This window comes from Rhynchophorus ferrugineus, unplaced genomic scaffold, assembly GCF_030347505.1.
Source record: "Rhynchophorus ferrugineus isolate W39M unplaced genomic scaffold, kcgeb_rfMv2 rfM9, whole genome shotgun sequence".
Lineage (NCBI taxonomy): Eukaryota > Metazoa > Arthropoda > Insecta > Coleoptera > Curculionidae > Rhynchophorus > Rhynchophorus ferrugineus.
In genome coordinates this window covers 29,851,715-29,871,538 of record NW_027472588.1, presented here as the reverse complement: position 1 = coordinate 29,871,538, position 19,824 = coordinate 29,851,715, and the positions used below count along the sequence as shown (strand labels likewise).

Sequence of the window (19,824 nt, the reverse complement as noted above, 5' to 3'; positions counted from 1 at the left end):
AAACTTACTATAGGCTAAAAATATTATAAGAATAGCATGCGCGTATTTACGCATAGCATATATATTAACATGGCTTTATCGCATTTAATCACAATACTGTTGGATGCAGCCCAACTTAAAATTCACCTCTGTTAAATTAATTGAATGTTACACCAACATATTTATGGGAAAGAAAAGTGAAACAAACTTAAGTATGACATTAATCTTTATTCTTATCCAGCCAAAATTGATGTGCTAAAAACCTAACAATATCTCTAGTTTAAATCTAAAAATTTGTCTGTTTAGAGATTGTCTAAAGAAGATAGTGCTTAGGTCGAGTCCGTCATGAAATTGTAGACCAATAATGTTTGGTTGAAAAATTAAAACATTTCATCGGCATAAAATTATGGTACATTGCACATATTGTACAACTATATTATTTTAAAATCACAAAATATAATTGCTTAAGACAATAGACATTAAAGAAGCACCAAAATTACTATGTATAATATAGACAAAATATATTTACAAAACTTATTGCACTAAATTAAGTCCACAGAATATGTTAAAAAATTAAAAATAAAATGACAAAACATTTGTACTTGCTATCCATATGTGAATAAGCATTGGTATTTAATAAATTGCGAAACATTTAAAAAAAAAGAAAATTTAGTTCATAATAATTGCAGTACAAAAAAGGCCCAAACTAAAATATGGCAACAGCTGAAACATTTAAGGTCTTAACAAGAACCTATACAACTAATATAAGCGCAGTAACTGACTTTGTTCTAAAATCTGGATTAACATGTATAACGAAAATAATATTTACAGTTTGTAAATAGTTATCTCTGATGTCTCATTAATTCAATTCCTTTTGCCCTCACAAGATATACAAACATCACAGAAATAGGCTAAAACAAAAATCTAAAGCGTAGGCACTAAGACAGTCACGTGTACTACACCTAATAATTGTTAAGTATCAAATAATTGACAGCTTGGTATCATCAAGAGATCTAAAATGATCTTTTTTTAATACTAACATAACAAAAACTTAAAAGATAATTTTAAATACGTCGTTACATACGAACGAGTCACGAGGTTCTGACATTTATTATAATTATTTAGGATAATTAATATCTATCTCAAGAAAGGAAAACATTTTATATAATCAATATTCTCTAAAATATACCTTTGCGCATAAAAATATATAAAATTTTGTAGAAATAACATATCTAACAACCTTTAAAAAAGCGAGTATAACTAGGGCATTCATAAAATTTAATAATTACATTGTCATATTTTCAATAGCACCTTCAACATGATAGCCAAATGTAGATCACCAATATCTAAATAGTCCTCAATATCTGAAAATTCTATAAAATATATATAAATATATATAGATATATTATATATTATTTTTATCTTATAAACAGACCCGTACATGTCTGGGTTTGAGACAGTTACTGCACTTAAAAAATACAGATTTTATCAAATTAATAATAGTCAAATATTGACGAAAACAGAAATATTAAAATAGCACACACCGAGAACTTTATTAAAAGATAAAATATAATATTTATACGAAGGTGTATTGATTATAATGGGGGTAGGTAGCGTTTATACGAATTAAAATTGAAGAAATCACATTTTATTTATAGTAGTTTCGATCAAACTAATAGCTGCTATGTTACCCATTAAAATTAAAAATCGCATTAGTTATATAAAAAAATTTCAATGAGAAGCTTGAGAGATTAAAAGAGCGAGTACACCATTCGCTTCTGAATTAAAATGACGGTGGAAAGTTTTCAGACTTGAAATTTTACCAAATATTAGTGTTATATTGCGAGAATATAAAAGTAAACTCTTAATATAACTACTAAACCTACTAAATCAGAAATATTACAATTATTGATAAAATGAACACTACCGTACCTCAATGTACCCGGTCTTTTAAACTCGTGTTCTACAAGTAGTAAATCAATGTTTTGTAGGTCTTCTATTTTGTGTAACCCATCATCAGGTCATTAATATTGAGATCGATGCCCGCATAAGTTGTCTCGTCAAACTGGTCCAGATATTCCATACCACCTAGATGTGGCGCACCTGCAGTCGCTGTTGTGGCCACAGATCCGGCATAGCTACAAACAAAACATAACCAGACTTAACACTCACTGCAGCACAGACTCTAACCATGGCATACTTTTATTTATTTCTAACTGGATGAAATATCCAGACGCTTGTGTTTGTTTACATGCTTACAAAATGTTACAATTGATGATATAACAATAACGTAAGCATGATGAAAATAAAATAAAAACAAAACGATAAATAATGTGACAAAATTGCAAGTGTGTCTGGTTATGTCTGTTTTGCAGCACGTTAATGTCATGGTTGTATTAAAAATGACGGAAGAGAAGCTAAATATACGTCACGTACGACGACAAAAAGAAACTCAAAGATTTTAAAATTTGCAAAAACCATCGATGAGTTTAGATAATTGTCGGAATGTTTAAGGTAGACAAACAGAATTAATAAATCGATATAAAATTTAGAAAAATCACCAAAGAAAATACAGAGCAGTACTGCATAATGAAGTCCTTGAAAGCTTTATATTCAAAGAATATTTTGGTTTCTATTTTGGTTTAAAGTATAGCGTATTTATTTAAAAAATGTGGGAATCATCTCTCTATATAAAATGTAATAATTAGTTAAACTCAAAAAGTTAAATTACTTCTCTAGACTTACGCATCTAAATAAGGATTCAGAATTCCAAAATGGCATTTGTCAATCTCAATAAAAACCGTTTGTCGAAAAAGAACAATTTATTCTTTCAATAATTATTTAAAATATTTCTGATAACATTTATAATATATAAAAAATTGTATAAAAATCTTTAAGAGATAATTAAAAGCAAAATGTATAAAAAGTAGTATAAAAATACAAATATAACTCTGTTGCACAGAACTTCGTTTTTAAAACATCAATAATAAGGATATTAAAAATTTGTAGATTTCAAAAATCTAACTTTTTATCACTTTAGAAATAAAGCTATAATCAGTTTTAACACATCACAACACTTATAGTCGGAAAAAGGCTCTTTTAGAGATCAAGCATACTCTGAAAGCTAAGACAAAAAAAGAATGGAGTTGATTTTACAGCTCTCAAAACGATTCTTTACACATATATAAATTAAGACTTACCTGCTGGCTACTGAAGGCGTATCTCTTGTAGGATCGGGGCTCATAAAGTTGTGTGGTGGGGTGTTAGTGTAATTTGATCCAGATAATCCCAATACTTGAGTTACCAAAACAGGCCTAACATATCCATTGATTGGTTGCTGTTGTTCTATTAAAAAATAGGAGGAACATACATTTCTTGATGTAACTTAAGCACAACTAATTTTGAAGAACATTTTGACCATATCATACTGATTAGCTAGTAATCCTTACCTTGATATGGTGTGTAATACTTTTGGAAAAATAATTCTTTTGCCGTGTCAGGGAAAAGTACTACCAAATGATTTAAGTCGGAAATTCTGTCGGCTAAAGATCGAACCGTGAAATCTTTCGATGTAAAAGGTTGCAAGCTGAAAACCTCTTGAGTATCTGAAACAATGCTTATTTGCCACATATTCCTGTAAAAATTGTCAATAATTTACCTGATACCCACGCTATTGTAATACCTCCCAACTCACTATCTGAGAACCTTAACAGAAATGTACCGGATTGACATGGGGAGAGCATTTCCTCAGCTGTTTTTTTCTTAACAAATCCCATTATCGCTCTAAAAAAAAATTTGCATTCCACATATTTATAAATTATATCTATGATGATAACAGATAATTACCCATCCACCCATGGTCCACGTAAATGTTCTCTGGTTAGTTTCATTATAGCAAAGAACCATTCCCAGAAAGTGAAGTTTCTTTCGCTAAGTGGCTCCTTACAAAACTGTGCCCAACTCAACATGCAATTTGTTGATTCGTTGTAGTTACCTCTAAAAGCTTTTTCAGCGAGAAATCGTAAGTTATCTTCGCTTAAACCACGACCAGTTGCCCATTTAAATTTCTGAGACAAAGTTTCCTTCATTTTGCTCCAAGGCACCTGTACATCCATAGATTCTATAGATTCCATATTAAGTCTTACTATAACAAACTTACTTTATCTGGTACTTGGAATGGACATCGTCCTGGTTCACTGAACGCGTTATCCCATGTAATTGTGGCCCAAGCATGAGGTTCTTGATTACCATGAACAATGACAACTACTGGCAAGCTGAGAGTCCATACCTTTAGAAATCCAATTTATATTCACTATATTACATTTGAATTTATTGGTTTACACTAGCTAAAGGAAGTAATGCAACACCTAATTAAAATTACCTGAAACATTAACTCTCCACCTCCGACGCTAAATTGTGATTGGAAGAAAAGCGAAAATTTTTCATCCATAACACTTTCAGTGCCCTTCTTCTCTGCTCTTTTAATCTTTTTCAACTGCATATTTCTAAAACTAACTGATAACTGTCGAGTGGTTTGCTGATATTCCATTGTCCCTACAAGTTAATGATTGAATGAAGATTATTAAATAATATATTAATTTATTAAATTACCTGTATTGTTCAGTATTTCTCCAGAACTATCACTGCCTTTAACCAATTTGTCACTTTTCAAAAGTAGATTAGCTTGTGACTCCGATATAATGGTTACTTTCACTTGAGGTGGATTCATATGGACATTTAATTTACCACCAACCAAAAGGCGTACAGTAGCTGTAAATCTACAGTAAAAAATAATAATAAAACAAAATACTATATCAATTTGCATAGTCTATTATAAAAGATTTATGATACAGATGATTAATTTCTCACTAACCTTGTGTTGGTTTTCATCACTTGTGGTGGTTGTTTTTCAATAATAAAAGTTGAAGTCACTAGAGAAGAAAGTAACTGTGTGATTTCCGCTAAAAGTGACGGTAAAACGTCAACAACTCCCGGAGGATCTAAAGCCAGTTTCTGTTTCAATCTCTCCACTTCCTTAATTTGCTGTCTACTATGCCAAATAATTTCTGCCAAGCTCTCGCACCTTAAACATTAGTCAGACTTATAATAAAATGCGTAAGATATTAAGTCGGTTCGAAAAGTAATTTCAGCCTTTAAAATTTTATTATAGCACAATTGAAAGATAGTAGGCATAAAACGTTCTAGTTATCGCTACGTAACTAACGAAGAGCTGCACGATGACCTCAAAATCAAATGGATATATGAAGTGATCCCAGATGCATCAAAACTTTTAGCCAATCTCTTTAAATTTTTGCGTAGTGATTAAAGATGTATATGTTTGTCGTTATAGCAAGAAAATTGTTTCATATTTATCAATTCTTGTCTTTTTCTGCCTCTTCACCTCTTGCTTCAGTCGCATTGGTTATTGATGGAATAGAATCATAATAATGATTTAATAACTCAGAACAATTGTATATATAACGAGATATTTGATTTAAATACGCAAAAAAAACCCGAAATTAACAGACCAGCCTAAATATACAACTACAATATCCCTTACCAATCCTGAATTTGGTCCAAGTTACTGTTAAATGGTACGCCATTTCCTGCCAACTGTTGATCACGTTTCCAGCGTATCAACTCATCGTCGATTATTTGACTCTGCAACTGATGAAGCAGTTGATATGTTTGTTTAAACTTTTCCGTCAATTTTATTCTGAGTTCCATAAGAGCAGCGACCTATAGAAAAAACATTAATTTTCGCACATTTTAATATTTTCTCTACTTCATACCCTTCTGTTTAAATCCACTTCTAACATTTCCTTTCGCTTAATATACGGCTGTACAGCCTGTTGCTCTTGGGCTGTCCCTTGACTATTCAGCTGTTGAAGATGAGCTAAAACGATAAACTACTGTTAACATTCTGAAACGCATTAACTTACAACTAATTACCATTCACTTTGGTACACTCATGATATTGTAAGGCAAAAGCTTCCTGCTCTTGCTCCAGCTTACGGGCATCTTCTGCTGTTGCCTAACAATTAAGGATTTGAATTCTAATTTTCGTTAACACACATATATCGATACCTACCTGTGTTCGTTTTCTTAAATCTTCAAGCTTGTGCAACACTTCAGCAGCAGAGTTAGATAATGGTAAAGTCGGACCCATTCCCATAAAATCGGCACCAGCCGCTTGCAAAAATTTCATTTCAGTCGCTAGGCACTGCCGAATAAAATTAAACAACTGGAGCGGATTGGAACTGTTAAAAAACAGATAATAAATAATATATAACAAAATTACTCATGCATGGAAATTCCATAAATACAGTTAAGTTCTATACAATATTCACTATGTAAACAATTTTGGGATCTTTATAAACAAATAAGCCAGAAAATCACCGCATATTTGATAACATATAAAACACCTATTTTTACCTGCACTGCAATTACATTAACGTGTAAGGCTTTTTTATATCTTCTTTATAATTAGAAACTGACAAAAATGTTGGATTCTAATAGAGAATATGTGAGGTATTCTAATAAAAATGCTGTACATAATTGATAATCGTTCCTACATTTGAAGAGAAATATCAACTATATTTTGACAATCCTTTTTTAATATTGGCAAATGATAATCAAGTTAAACTTTTTTAAAAAATCAAGTTATGACGTTATCACCATACTAGAGAATTTATTATCACAGTGATTCAGTTCAGATTCCACTAATTAATCCTCAGACTCGAATGAGATAAGTGAGCATAATTGATGTTGTATGAGTAATAAATAGCTCATAATGTATTAGCTTGCATTTGTTTAATTGAAGGTCGAGAACTAATCATATATAAAATTTGAATTAAAACAGAACTGCTACATATATTTATTTATTTTAGAATTATATTGATATAGATATAAGAGAGAAGCCTGAAATTAACATGCACATGTGCAATACTTGTCAAGGTTCTTCGATGTAAATCTATAAATTACTCCGAATTGGTGAAACGGGTGGTACTTTCTATTTCCAGGAGAGTTATAAGAAATACCACAAGTACAAGTTACCCAAGAAATTTTTATTTTTATTTCTTTAAAAATAAAGACTATAGTAATTGAAAAAAATGGCTGATAATTTCCAGTCATTTACACATAAAATATATAACGTTGACGAAATGCAAATGTCCAAATATTTATACAAAAAAAGGTCTAATGTATATCTGTTATACCGGGGATATATTTGCAAAGTCAATATTCGTTTACACTTTTATCTGGTTAAATAATCAAATGATTAACGGGATTTAAGATATCAAAAAGCACACAACTGATACTAAATCATACTGAATATACTCCTAAAATTGTATGGTTTTTTATTTCTCTTAAAAAATAACTTATTTTACTTAAGCTACAAGAAACTCTGATAGGATAATAATAAAATATAAGTACTGTTTTGTTTTATTTTAAATATAATAGTCAACTTACTGACTGTTCGCATTTGTCAAGTTATGCAGTTTAAAACCTCACAGATCAAATGATGGATAAATGCAAACCATCACACCAATTTACATATTTCTACGAAAATAACAGAAACGTCGTACGTGCTCAGTTTTACTTATAACTCATTTTATTGCAAGCTTTAGACAACAAAGAAAACGCAAACCCCGAGAATTAACAAATATCATTTCGCAATTCCGCCCAAGTGCATTTTTTCAGTTTTGTTGTTATTGCCGCCTTTTTAATAGGAACTCTTAAAAATACCATTACAGATAAGCTATAAGTTAAACTGGGCTTTTTTTATTCAAACCACAAAAACCATAAAACTGATAAATATGGAGTCATGGCAAAAAAAATATATCCTAATTATTAATATCAGTGTTAAGTGAAGTATTTCAAAATATATTTCAAGAATTTTTATAACTTTACCACTTATACATATATTAATTGAATTATATATATATATATATATATATATATATATATATATATATATATATATATATATATATATATATATATATATATCCTTCATACTCAGTCTTCAAATCTTTAGAAATCACATATTACAAAAATGAGATTTAATAAAAATTAAATATATCAAAACAAATAAATTAAAATGATATTGAAATATGCTAAAAGAAACACGTAAGATATAACCAAACATTTCCACATAAAAACATGCATGACAAAAGCAAAAATACATAAAGCAGTACTGAACAGAAATTAAAAGAAGGAACTACGAAACCAATTGTTAATTTCCTATACTTGTTATATAATAAGACTTACCATAAAATTTACATTTCACCCAAAATTACAATAAACATTCAATTCAATGTAATATCTAATAACTGTATTGATGAAAAGGTATTATTAAACTGAGAGTAATCGCTTAAGAAAGTTTAGCTGATATAAAGTTGTGGTTTATGAACTGATAAACGATGTTGTGGAAAATATTAATATATTATCGTAAGCACTATTTGACAGAAGATATTAACCTTTACTTCATCACTAAATGCTATCTTAAGTTAACTGCATGCTATACCATACCTGTACCTCTCCCTGAATAACTTAGCAGCTTCGGCTAATTTCAACTTAGTCAAAAAGTACTCTGAGGGATCTGTGGAGGTTTCAGCCTTGTTTTCAATTTCCTGTATTAGTTGATTTACCAACTCTGCAACATACTGTTCATAAGCTGGATTATCCGGAATCGGTTCAGTGTTAGACCTATAAAATCAATCACGATGCTGTTAAAATGTAGGCTATGTAAAATTAAAATTACCTACCAAAATTTTTCCTCAATGAATTGCGCCAAATAGTGTCTAACCTCTATAGGAAAATGTTCTCCATAAATACCTCTAATTTGCTGTAAAGGCATACTATCCGCCGGCAGCTGTTGAGCTTTTGCCCACAAAGCCATTTTTTCTTATTCTAAACAAGATTAAATGTTTGTTTAGCAACTGATAATAAGGGAAATTTTCAATTAGAGGAAATGCAAATTAGCCTGGATCACCGATTACACATTTTAATTAACTTTAGCTCCATATAAAAACTTATTATTTCCTAATCTGGATAAATACTATCATGGGAATCATAAATAAGATCTTTGCAGTATGCAAAAAAAATCAACATTCAAGGTCACATAACTCCATGCCGCTATTTATTTATTTAAGAACTGGCTCAAAACCGAAATAATGTAAGTAATACCCAACAAACCTGTAATAACCTGTAGTTTATACAAATTGCACTTTATTAACTTCTTTCTACCATTTAATAAAAAAAATAACAACACAATAACTGTGGAAAAATAATTCTACAACGTACTCAAACAATTACATGTCGGCCATAGTTACTGACTGACGTCAATTAACTCAATGTTGTCAAAGTTACCCATGACACAGGTACTTATAACTGTGATTATAACTAGCTTACTTTTGATTAATTTTTTTTTAATTTCTCAATGAAATAGTTGTAATTCATAATGTGTACAATAAAAGTTGTAAAAATATATAACTAATAAGCTATTAATTTTCTCAGAATGTTCCAGAAAATACAAATATAAAATTTGAAAAATACATGTGGCAAACCTGCATTATCACGTAAACAGGTAGCGCCCTAGGGCGGCGTTATCTGTGACTCTATGGCCATGACGTGACATATCCAAAATGATAACTGTTTATAGATTTATCATCTAGGAAAAATTATACTGTAAAACTGATTGATTATTTTCAAATGTAGAGTTAAAAAATAATTATTTTTTATGTAATGTCTCAATTCTCATATTCAAATAGTTTCATCTAGACGCATATTTATGTCATAGAACAAAATTTATGTAATAAGATTTATATTAAAATCTATGCTAAAATTCTTATAGTGAATTTTTGTATTTTATTATTTATATTTAGTGAGTTATATATGGTAGAGTTAAAATAGTGTTTTTATTAAATTGTTGGATTTAGCCATATTTTCTGATTCTTCAAATAATATATTTCTTTGCATAGAAAAAATGTCTTTGTCTTATTTTAACCTTGAATTTCAATTACCGTTTAACTATATTCAATACACGTTTTATTTACATATATTATACATAGGCGGCAATTATATTTGATCTTTAAAAGACGTCGAATGAGATGTCTGCATTTTATTGTAAATTAATAATTTATGATGATAGATTATAGTAAAGATAATGATAAAGTCGTTTATGAACGATTTTAGAGATATATAATAATATAAAATATATTGTGAATTGTATATATCTAAAGTAATCGAATTTTTGTCGTGTGGCCGGTTATCTTATAAAAGATATTAATGTCATGTTACACTATAAATAGAATTCTTCAATGACAAAATTTTTAAATTTAACAATTTTGGCCAAATACATATACATTATGTCGACTTATATTATATACCTTATCTAAAATAAGAATATATTAAAATTATCATTACATTCCACTTATTCATTCCTAATTTAAGGATAGCTTAACAACCTCTGCACACACACACTTCTGCACCTACATTCCTAATATTATTATGTGGGTGGTTTGGAAAACAATGTTTGTATCAATGTATATCAATATACTAGAACACTCATTTCAAGGATATACAGTAAAACACCTTTATATTTTTATATTAGTTTATTATGAAGCAATATTAGGAACAAACTTATAGAATAAAAAATACATTACATTCCTTTTATTATAACCAAAGCCAGTAGTAACATGTTAAAATAAAGTATTTAACAAAAGAAAAAGAAATAATGCAGGAGTAACGTGATCATATATATTTTTGAGTAACTTATAACTACACGATGGAAAGTTTAAGGTATATTGTGACAATTAAGCTGTCCCAATGTAAAAACTCCGTTTTATAAAAAACTTAGAACAAAAAATTATTCAAAATAAACGGAGATTCGCACTCGCAGTGCCTTAAAATGTAAAAGATGGCACACATCTGTATCGTAGTTACATATCATCAACCTTGTTAAACAACACTTTTCAATATAAATTTATTAAACTTAATTATAGTTTCAATTTCAATACATCAATAAATTAAATGACCAACATCAACACAACAAACAAAAAAAAGTAGCTCCTTTACCAATTATAGTAAATACTTAAATGTTATAGCTGCTTTAGACTTCTTTTTTTTAATCTAGAAATTCTTGATAAAAACAACTCATCACAGAAGCTAGCAGGTAAATACATGACCACTCTTCTCTCTTAGAACAGAGGAAATTGCCCGCATTTCATGAAACCGAAGTAAAATAAGTTTTACTCCACCTTACTTGATTCCCTCAAACCACCTATGTACCTAGAAAATTGAGCCAACTTTTTTTTCACAGTGAAAACACTCTAAGCTTTCCATTTGCATTAAGCACTATGTAAAGGACAACGTTGTAGTCATTCATACCCATATTTATTATTATATAAAAAAGGCAGCGCTAGCAGTTGCATTTGATATTTGGTATATGTGGTGTTAAGTTTTCCTGTATTAATTAGAAAAATAAGAAATGTGACTTTTATTGTTTTAAAAAGCGGGTATCAATTTCGGATCGAATCAGAGAAACACCCCTGCAAAAAATACACATACAAGTGCGATATATATCTAGAAATTTTGCAATGTACACACATTTTACGATAAAATTTTGAAAAATAATTTATTGATTAACATCTAAACCGATGCTAAGTTGCTAAATTTATTGTTACTCACTTGTCTTTGATAAAACGAAGACGGAAATATTCACCTGCCGATGGAATGATCGGAAAGTGAATATTTGACTATCTTGACCGCGATTTACTAATTTGCTTGCAACTGTACGAAAGACAACTTTCCCAATTGTATTTTTGTAAAACCCTATCTAAAATGTATCACTTTTATTTTCTAAATGAAAAACTTTTGATAAAAGTTTTCGGCCTAACTTTCCAGCTTATACCCCACATGTTCAAAAAATCCGAATACTTATCACTATTCTAAATCTATATTCCATTAGAATAATCATTCTTGTACACTTTTACAAAATAAATTGAATTATTCATATAATTTGAAATACCTAGCTACCCAAAAGACGCAACGGAAAGTTTTAAGCTACATAGTTCTTACTCACACTGCTAAGCTAGCTGGTCATTTAACATCTCTTATAGGTTGTATTTTTTTAGAGTTTTTTTTATAGTATTTTTGCTATACCCTAATCTATAAAATAACCGTTAAATAGAACAACAAATTCCATGGGTTGGAGTTAATATCCTTATATTGCATTTATGTGTGATGATTAAATCATGTTATAATTGCTTAATCACTGGCAAGAGTTCGAACCCATAAAATTTGCGCTTGATCCGATGATAAAGAAAGATAAAACAAACGACACAAATTTAACATTAATAGTTTAGTATGATCAACTAGTAATAGTAATTTTAAAATACACTAATAATTAAATAGAAATAAAATGAATAAAAAAATAATAAAATCACAAAAAATCTTCAGTCTAAAAGCAATACTTTGAGAAAAGAACCGTAGCAGTGCTTTTCTCTAATGATATAAGTTAATCTCAGTCAAAACTGAGATTTGAAGCAGTTGTTGAGTATAAAGATGAGGCTGGAACTACTCGAGTGCCTAGATGTTAACCAGAGGAGGCCTTGGCTGCCATCACAGCTTTGTTTTGGCGAACCAGCTCAGCATGCTTTTCCTAAAAAAAATATGAAACCATGCGTTAAAACTTATTTGTTATAAGCTAAATATCACTATTACGTATTGTATTATATAAAATTACACTGTGGTTTCTTATTTCAGTCTGGGGTCGATTAAGTACTGGTAGAAACAAAAGCTTAAATATTGCTAAAGCATCTTATTTTCTGTTATGTGACGACCGAAGTACCAATTAAAAAGCAGCTATATCTTGAGGCAGTATATGTACCAGAAGTATGCTGGATGATGTCAAATAAAATACTATGGTGGAATGGATGGAGGAAATGGCACAGTCTCCGAAATAATATTCACACTATATATTCGTGAAATATTGAAAACAAATTACCTATCTATATCATCAAATGTAAGGAAATGTCCATGTCTTTGTAGCAGACTCAATTGCATCACAATAATACAATAAGCAACTATGCTCTTCAATAATGTGATGTTAAAGATACGGGTCTGTAAACAGAAACTAATTTTCAGTCAATAAATATGAGTAATTATTGCCTGAATGTTGTAATTTATAGTTATCATAGTTACATTATCATCATTGTCATAATAATTACTATAATAATTTGGTTATTTTAGTAAAATATTGTTATATTTGTGCAGATCATTACCATATATGTAAGTTTCACTAATCCATACTATCACCCTCGTTGGACTTAATATTGACTTGCCTGTTACCAATACTTTAAAACACAGAACTTTTTTTAAATTTAACTAAATAACCTCTTATCCGTTGATTGATGTATTATGATGCATTATATATAAATTCATATAATTTCAAAATAGTATTTGGATATTTCAAATTAAAGAACAATAGGATCTAATACTAAAACAATGTAGTACTTTAGATATATATAACATTTAGCTTAGAAATTTCAAATTACGTATAGTTTGTAATAAATTTACTTTTATATTATAGATGTAAGTTATGAATAGATATAAGCTGTTTTCAACGCCTCTTTTACCCTTCTGCCTTCTTAATCTGCCTATTTATGAATGAATAGTTGAGTGGAATTCAAAAATACCTTTGATCACTTTAAATATTATATAAATTATTGGGTTGGCAAGAGGGCAATTGCAATTTTATATAAATCCGATATGATAAAAAATCTAAAAGAATCCTACGAATTTTTTTATTCACTAACATGATAGTCCAATAGATTGTAACTGATTTCGATTTAGATTATTAGTGGTGGTTTGAGCAAGTTTACGAGCCCTTATATGATCTATGGATGACATTTGAGGGGAATGATACTGGTGAAGCTTGCGTGTTGTTGAACATCAAATGGGAAATGTGATTTTTGGAATTTTTCGAAGATAATTATCAATAAAGAGAATTCGAAAGCGTTTTCGTATATCTCAGGCATTAAGAAATTTTAAAATCATCTTGGACTGTTATGTCTACAGATGTTTGACTCTGTACAAGAGGGGATATGAGATTGGTGAATTTCATTCCCATTGTATCTCACTTCCTGAATTTGTTTTGACTACTGGAAGCGGTGATTAAACTACAAAACCAAATATGTTTTTTTTTCGCCACAGAATAGACTTTTCTTAATATGGAGTTGGTAGTCTTACATGTTTTTTGCTGGTGATGCAGTGTAGTCTGAGTTTTATTTGAGCTTTTAACGAATGTTTCTTTTATATAAATAATTTAAATGATAAAACTAGGTGGCAGTGACAATATTTTCTGTATCAAACTATAGATTCAAACAATGATTATAAAATATTACTGAAAATGTGTTGGGAACTCGTTTGCTTGGAGCGCTGTAAATGTGATTTCTACTTATTTCGAAGTTTATAAAACTTTTTAAATCACAAAACTTTTACTAATTTTTATGAGCCAAACTAGCGCCTTTTTTGCTTATAAAGCCCAGAAGTTTTAAAAGTAATTACCATATAAAAGTTTGTTCCTATATATATATATATCATCTGTCATATATATGTCATCCTACAAAACTGAAATTACTTTCTTGCCAACCGGATAAACCGAGATGGATAAATTATGGAGTTTGAAATGTAGCTTTAAAGCGTCAAGATGATATACTGTCTTAGACAATGCTACTGTTTTATTGATGTTAGATTTAGCTTTAGAAACAATACTTCAGTATTAAAATTGACGCAATGGTGACAGGGTGTTAAACAACAACCAAAGGCAATAATATACGTACGTGCTTTTTGATGTTTTCAATTTTCTTCTGCATCTCCTGCTCCCTCTTCTGTTCGGCTGCTGACAATTTGGTTTCGATTTTGTTTACTTGTTCCGCTTTGCGATTTTCTAACGATTGTTTAACCTCGTTTAAGTGCTCGTTCTAAATGACATGAAAGTGAAGATAAACATTAAGAAGCTGTAGGGAATCGGCGCTAATTTTTTTTTGTAAATTGTAACCATAACACTAACAACCATAAATACCCGCAGCCAGTTATTTATTTAAGTAATTATCAAGGGTACTATATTGGTTAGTATTTTTATAATATAATACTTATGGATGGCAGTGTATCATGGACTGACTGTCGTTATTTGAAACAAGTTTAATAAACTAGTGAATAAAATAATTACATGTTTTTTAGCTAGTTCCAGCTTTTTCTGGATTTCCTTCTCCCTGATTTGTTCGGCGATGCACAGTTTGTTCTCGATCAGGTTGATCACTTCTGATTTTCGATTTTCGATATTTGACTCTACTGATTTCTGTTTCTCTAATGTTCTGGAATTCTACATGATCCAACATAAAGAAAAATAAGCATGTTTCAAGTCAATCATTTCTCATATTGGAAAAAGTGTGCTAGTTTTCCTTTTCGATATATTTGATTTTAAGCAGTACGATGGGCATATGTAAAAGATTCACTCATAAAATTCATAATGTACAATTGAGAAACCACGAAAGTCTCATTATGCCGTGGTCGATATGAATGATGAATATTATTTGGCACTAAATAATTGTCTCTAAAGATGTCGTATTGTACATGCATGTTTTTGTTGATCTGAGATAAAAAGCAATAAGGTGCAACAAACTAAAAGCTTTCATCAAGAAGTTTATGTTGATGGGTGGATAATCATCTAGTTAAAGTAATTCTAGTTGGGTATGTTCAATTCTTATTTAAGATGAGAGAGTTGTGACTCTGAGCAGATCTGGCTTCCTTGTTAATTTTAATAGTCATGGTGGTGATGTGATTCTTGACAAGACAGTTTAAGAGGGCGAATTGCTATACATATCCATAAAAAATATTAATTATTATTGACTTGAATTTATGTGGCATATTTGGTAAATGATTATTAAATATTAAACATTGTATAAACGTAACCATCCATAAATACATAAAGAAGCAAACTTTAAACTTGATTGATATGTTAATCTTCTACAAAATCAACATGGTTAATAAAATAAATAAAAACAGTTAATAATTGCACGCTGTTAGTAATTATTTAGTACAAGATAATAAAATATGTTATTAATTCGGTTATTTTATTGTTTTTTACATATACCCAATAGAAGCAGACCAGATTCGGATTACTCATGGAAAGGACTGACCCATACAAATGACAATTATGAATAATGATGTTAGAAGAGATGAAACTATAGCCTACTAAAGCGATCGCCATGACAATACTCACGTTTTTCTTCAGTTTCTCAATTTGCTCTTGGTTGATTTGTTCCTTACGATTTCTGGCTTGTTCCAGCTTCTCCTGGATGGCGGTCTCTAGTTCTTGCAGTTTAGCGTTATTCGTAGATTTTACCTTTTGCACTTGGTCTTCCTTCAATGTCGAATAAAAAAAAGTGCCCAACAAAAACAAAAAGATGTAGTGAAGTTAGCAAAATAAAAATGGCTATGCCAAAAAAATAAAACGAGTAAGCTAAGGCGATGATGACGTGTTCGTGGAGGGCCACTTCGTATACTCCCGACGCACCCGTCTAGTTATTGTTAAAATTAGAGTGCTTTATTAGCGGTAATGTTTTATGTATATTTGGCGTCTTGGCGTATTTAGCTTCTCGTAAGCGTCTAAAAAAGCCGGCGGGATTGTAATTATAATTGCAAATTCGCTTTAATTATATGCCTTAATAACAACGATGGCGTGTAAGGTCAGTTTGCGTTGCGTATAAATGTAAAGTAAAAGGATCCAGAAATTTCAATAAAGCAGATGTCACTGAACCAGCTACATAAAAGAAAAGAAACATTATTTACTTTATCGTAATAAACATTGATGTTTCATATGGTGTATATCATGCGGAATCCTATAATAGGGTCATTGTCTCAGAAATTTTTACAATATTTAATCAAGTGATTATATATAAGAACAACAACACTTATTTTATAATAGAAACGCTTTGAAATTTAAATATAAAAAATGTTTCACAGAAGTTGGATATAGTGAAATATCTTTCTCCATACTGAATACAGTTTACAACATTGGAACATTGAAATTGGGTTATGGAAATAGTTTGCGTTTAAAAATGGAGAAAAGTATATGAAACCTGCGTATAAAAGCTGCATAAGTTTGTGAGAAAATGTGTGCTATCAAGTGCTATATCTATGATGAAGAATTAAAACTTTCTATGAAATTGGTCACTAGATTTTGTTCTGGAACTTTTGGTGTGAAGAAACTGATGGAACTCTTGAAAGAGTCTTATAATTACGCGTTGAACTTGATGCTAATATATTCCATACACAGCACCATATGACAGATTTTTGTTGGAAAAAACAACAATCATTATATGATAGTATGTATTATTAAAATAGTAATTCTGAGCTATATTGAAATTTCTGGTTTTGTTTTACTTTTTGTTGTGCTATAACACTTTTTGTCAGGATATATGAAATGGCCCTGATGTTATACAATATGGACATGTCTTCACTTATCAAATATCCCTCCAACATGTCAGTATTCTTATAACAAACTTACGTGTTCCTTTAGACGTTCCAACATTTTCTTGATGTTCTCATCTCTTTGCAACGAAGCGGTTTTCAGTTTCTCTTCGATAGCGCTGCGCACCTCATCAGTTTGCTGTTCCAAAGACAACCTGGTCTTTTCGACGTTCTCGATGTGATCCTGCGAGAACCAGAGATCGGAGGTCAACAATGGAAATATTTATAGTGGTAAAATGACAGACCTTCAGTTTAGTTTTTAGATCGGTGATGTACGCCTCTCTTTTTTCGGTTACGATACCCATTTTTTGTTCTAGGGCGTCCCTGGTGGCCGTAATAAATTGGTTAGTTTGCTCGTCCTTTTTGCGGCTGGCCTCCTCTATTTTTTGCATCTTGGCAGAGAGGGCGGCTATTTTAGATGATTCCAATTGCTGAAATTAAAAATTAAAGTGTAACATTCATTTATAACTTGATTTGTAATTAATAATAAGTACATAGTATATTACAGTAATAGTTAATTTTATATTTAAGTACAATATTGATGCTTTTGTTTCATTTTGTATGTTTTAAGTGTTTTGAGAAAAAATATTTCAAAATGTATTCTAACAGAAAATCGTTTCACATTAATAAATCATCCCAGTTTCTCTCCATGCCTTTACCTATCTCCATACAATAACGAAAAAATAAAACCCTCTTCAGATGGTTTAAGGATGAAAAATAATCTTAAAATATCCCACCTATGATAAATTGTTTTTGAATTGTTTTTTTTTACTCTAGCTCGGTTGGCGGAACTTGGCTTGACTTGATGCCTTAATTTTTTTTGGATAGGGGATGGATTTCATATAATTTCCAGAAGGTTCAGGTGGAAATAACGATTTGGGCGTTGATGTTTTTGACCATTATTTATTAGAAGAACAAAAGATGGAATTTGAGATGGTAGTAGGTATAGAATATATATGTATTTTTTAATTAAAAAATATTTTGTAATGTATCTACTTAAAGTAGATACAACAAATTCAGGAAAAAGTATTATATTATTTTACGAATGCTATAACTTACTTGAACTTAACAGCAGTTAAAAATCTGCATTTAATTAAAAAGGTATGCAGTAGGTGAAGATAATTACCGTTATGATATTTTATACTATTTGTCATTAATCGTGATGATACTTCGATTGATAGCCAATTAATGAAAGTGATAATTATAATTTGCTGCGGTTAAAAAGAAATCCTTAATGTCATATTATACAAGGTAATTATAAAGGTGCTGGATGGCTAGATAAATATTTTCAGATTTTATTTTAAGGTCTACAAAATTTAAACATGTGTTACTATAGGGATAATTTCAGAATTTATTGTTAAAAGGTTTTATTGTTTTCAGTTTCATATTTTCTTTGTTTTTCGAATTAAAACAAAATTAGTTTCTGAAATTTTGTGGGTGATAAGAAACATATTGAAGTTTTAAAGAGTTTTAGTACTTCAAACCCACTTTATGGAATATTCAAACTTTAGAGGCCCTAAGTTCGACTTAAATTCGACTAACCAGTATAAACATTACTGAGATGTACAGGGAGAATAAAAAAATACAAAGTCACTATCTGACTTTTTCTATTATATCAGTATGGTTGAACATTTTCCTGTAGTTATATATTCTATTATTATAGTTGATAATTAATTTTTTTTATAAATTTGGCCGTACGGGACACAAACTATGTTCGGTATATTTGATTGATATCACGGGTGGTTGGTATTTGTTACAGGAAAAGTGAGCATTTTGAATAGCCTGCAGATGTAGGATTGATTATATATTAAAATCTTATTTTAACAAAATTTTGACATTATATAAGTCCAGCGTTTTAGAGAAAAGTCTTATAGCTACAGAATCGATCGATTGGTAATTTGACTATAGGTTCTACTCGTTTGAGTAAATTCAGCACGTCATATACAACGTAACATCTACATTCTACTATTTATGCCATTCTAAAGAAATAGTAAATTATCCATCTCTATCAAATTCAACTCTGAATAAAATACTAGCTGGATCGATGTCTTCGTGTGATGCCTTGATTAGAATAGTCTTTGAATAGCCATAGTCTTTGCGTAGCAAGTACATTAATGAAAAGCAGCTTAATTAATTTCAGAGGCTTGAAATCTAACGTTAATCTAAGAAATATTATTTTATTTAATGATATAGTTATATTTTAATTGTTGGTATAATAATAGCATAATAGCATGATACGAGCAGATGAGAACGATTCTTTATTTGATGCCCTGAACAAGTGTTTTTGTTACGTTTGTGGATGTTATA

The 19,824-nt window shown here is 30.0% G+C and overlaps 2 protein-coding genes across 22 annotated transcripts in view; both read right to left on the bottom strand.

Moving 5' to 3' along the window:
- Window positions 1-192: 192 nt before the first annotated feature.
- On the bottom strand, window positions 193-9,342 carry Stat92E (Signal transducer and transcription activator Stat92E). Of its 5 annotated transcripts, none has more exons than XM_076414385.1 (16): window positions 9,178-9,342; window positions 8,748-8,892; window positions 8,512-8,688; window positions 6,071-6,239; window positions 5,932-6,013; window positions 5,772-5,875; window positions 5,540-5,718; window positions 4,853-5,062; window positions 4,591-4,757; window positions 4,361-4,533; window positions 4,139-4,267; window positions 3,826-4,082; window positions 3,638-3,762; window positions 3,429-3,584; window positions 3,180-3,324; window positions 193-3,103 (listed from the first exon to the last, which is right to left on the bottom strand). In XM_076414385.1, exons 2-16 carry the CDS (start codon window positions 8,879-8,881, stop codon window positions 3,079-3,081), a joined length of 2,232 nt encoding a protein of 743 aa, XP_076270500.1. In that variant the 5' UTR covers window positions 8,882-8,892; window positions 9,178-9,342; the 3' UTR covers window positions 193-3,078. The 5 variants fall into 5 exon arrangements, with proteins under 5 accessions (XP_076270500.1, XP_076270499.1, XP_076270503.1 ...); XM_076414384.1 differs by having other exon boundaries at window positions 193-2,117; XM_076414388.1 differs by lacking the exons at window positions 8,512-8,688; window positions 8,748-8,892; window positions 9,178-9,342 and adding an exon at window positions 8,251-8,428.
- A 1,234-nt stretch (window positions 9,343-10,576) lies between these two features.
- The window catches only part of stai (stathmin), a 66,836-nt gene continuing 57,588 nt past the window's right edge, over window positions 10,577-19,824 (bottom strand). For 7 of the 17 annotated variants that reach the window (XM_076414402.1, XM_076414395.1, XM_076414397.1 and 4 more), the window contains 6 exons: window positions 17,763-17,948; window positions 17,555-17,701; window positions 16,268-16,408; window positions 15,215-15,367; window positions 14,826-14,966; window positions 10,577-12,643 (listed from right to left, as the gene is read on the bottom strand). In XM_076414402.1, the coding sequence (XP_076270517.1) occupies window positions 12,578-12,643; window positions 14,826-14,966; window positions 15,215-15,367; window positions 16,268-16,408; window positions 17,555-17,701; window positions 17,763-17,948 (834 nt within the window). In that variant the 3' untranslated portion in view covers window positions 10,577-12,577. The remainder of the gene's footprint in view (window positions 12,644-14,825; window positions 14,967-15,214; window positions 15,368-16,267; window positions 16,409-17,554; window positions 17,702-17,762; window positions 17,949-19,824) is intronic. The other 10 variants (XM_076414410.1, XM_076414403.1, XM_076414406.1 and 7 more) reach the window with 4 other exon arrangements.

Bases quoted from the DNA above. Each gene is read 5' to 3' on its own strand.
- Stat92E (XM_076414384.1), bottom strand. From the start codon at position 8,881: ATGGCTTTGTGGGCAAAAGCTCAACAGCTGCCGGCGGATAGTATGCCT. The intron at 6,014-6,070 runs GTAGGTATCGAT...CTTAATTGTTAG, and splicing joins ATTTAAGAAAACGAACACAG to GCAACAGCAGAAGATGCCCG. The intron at 3,585-3,637 runs GTAAATTATTGA...GCATTGTTTCAG, and splicing joins TACAATAGCGTGGGTATCAG to ATACTCAAGAGGTTTTCAGC.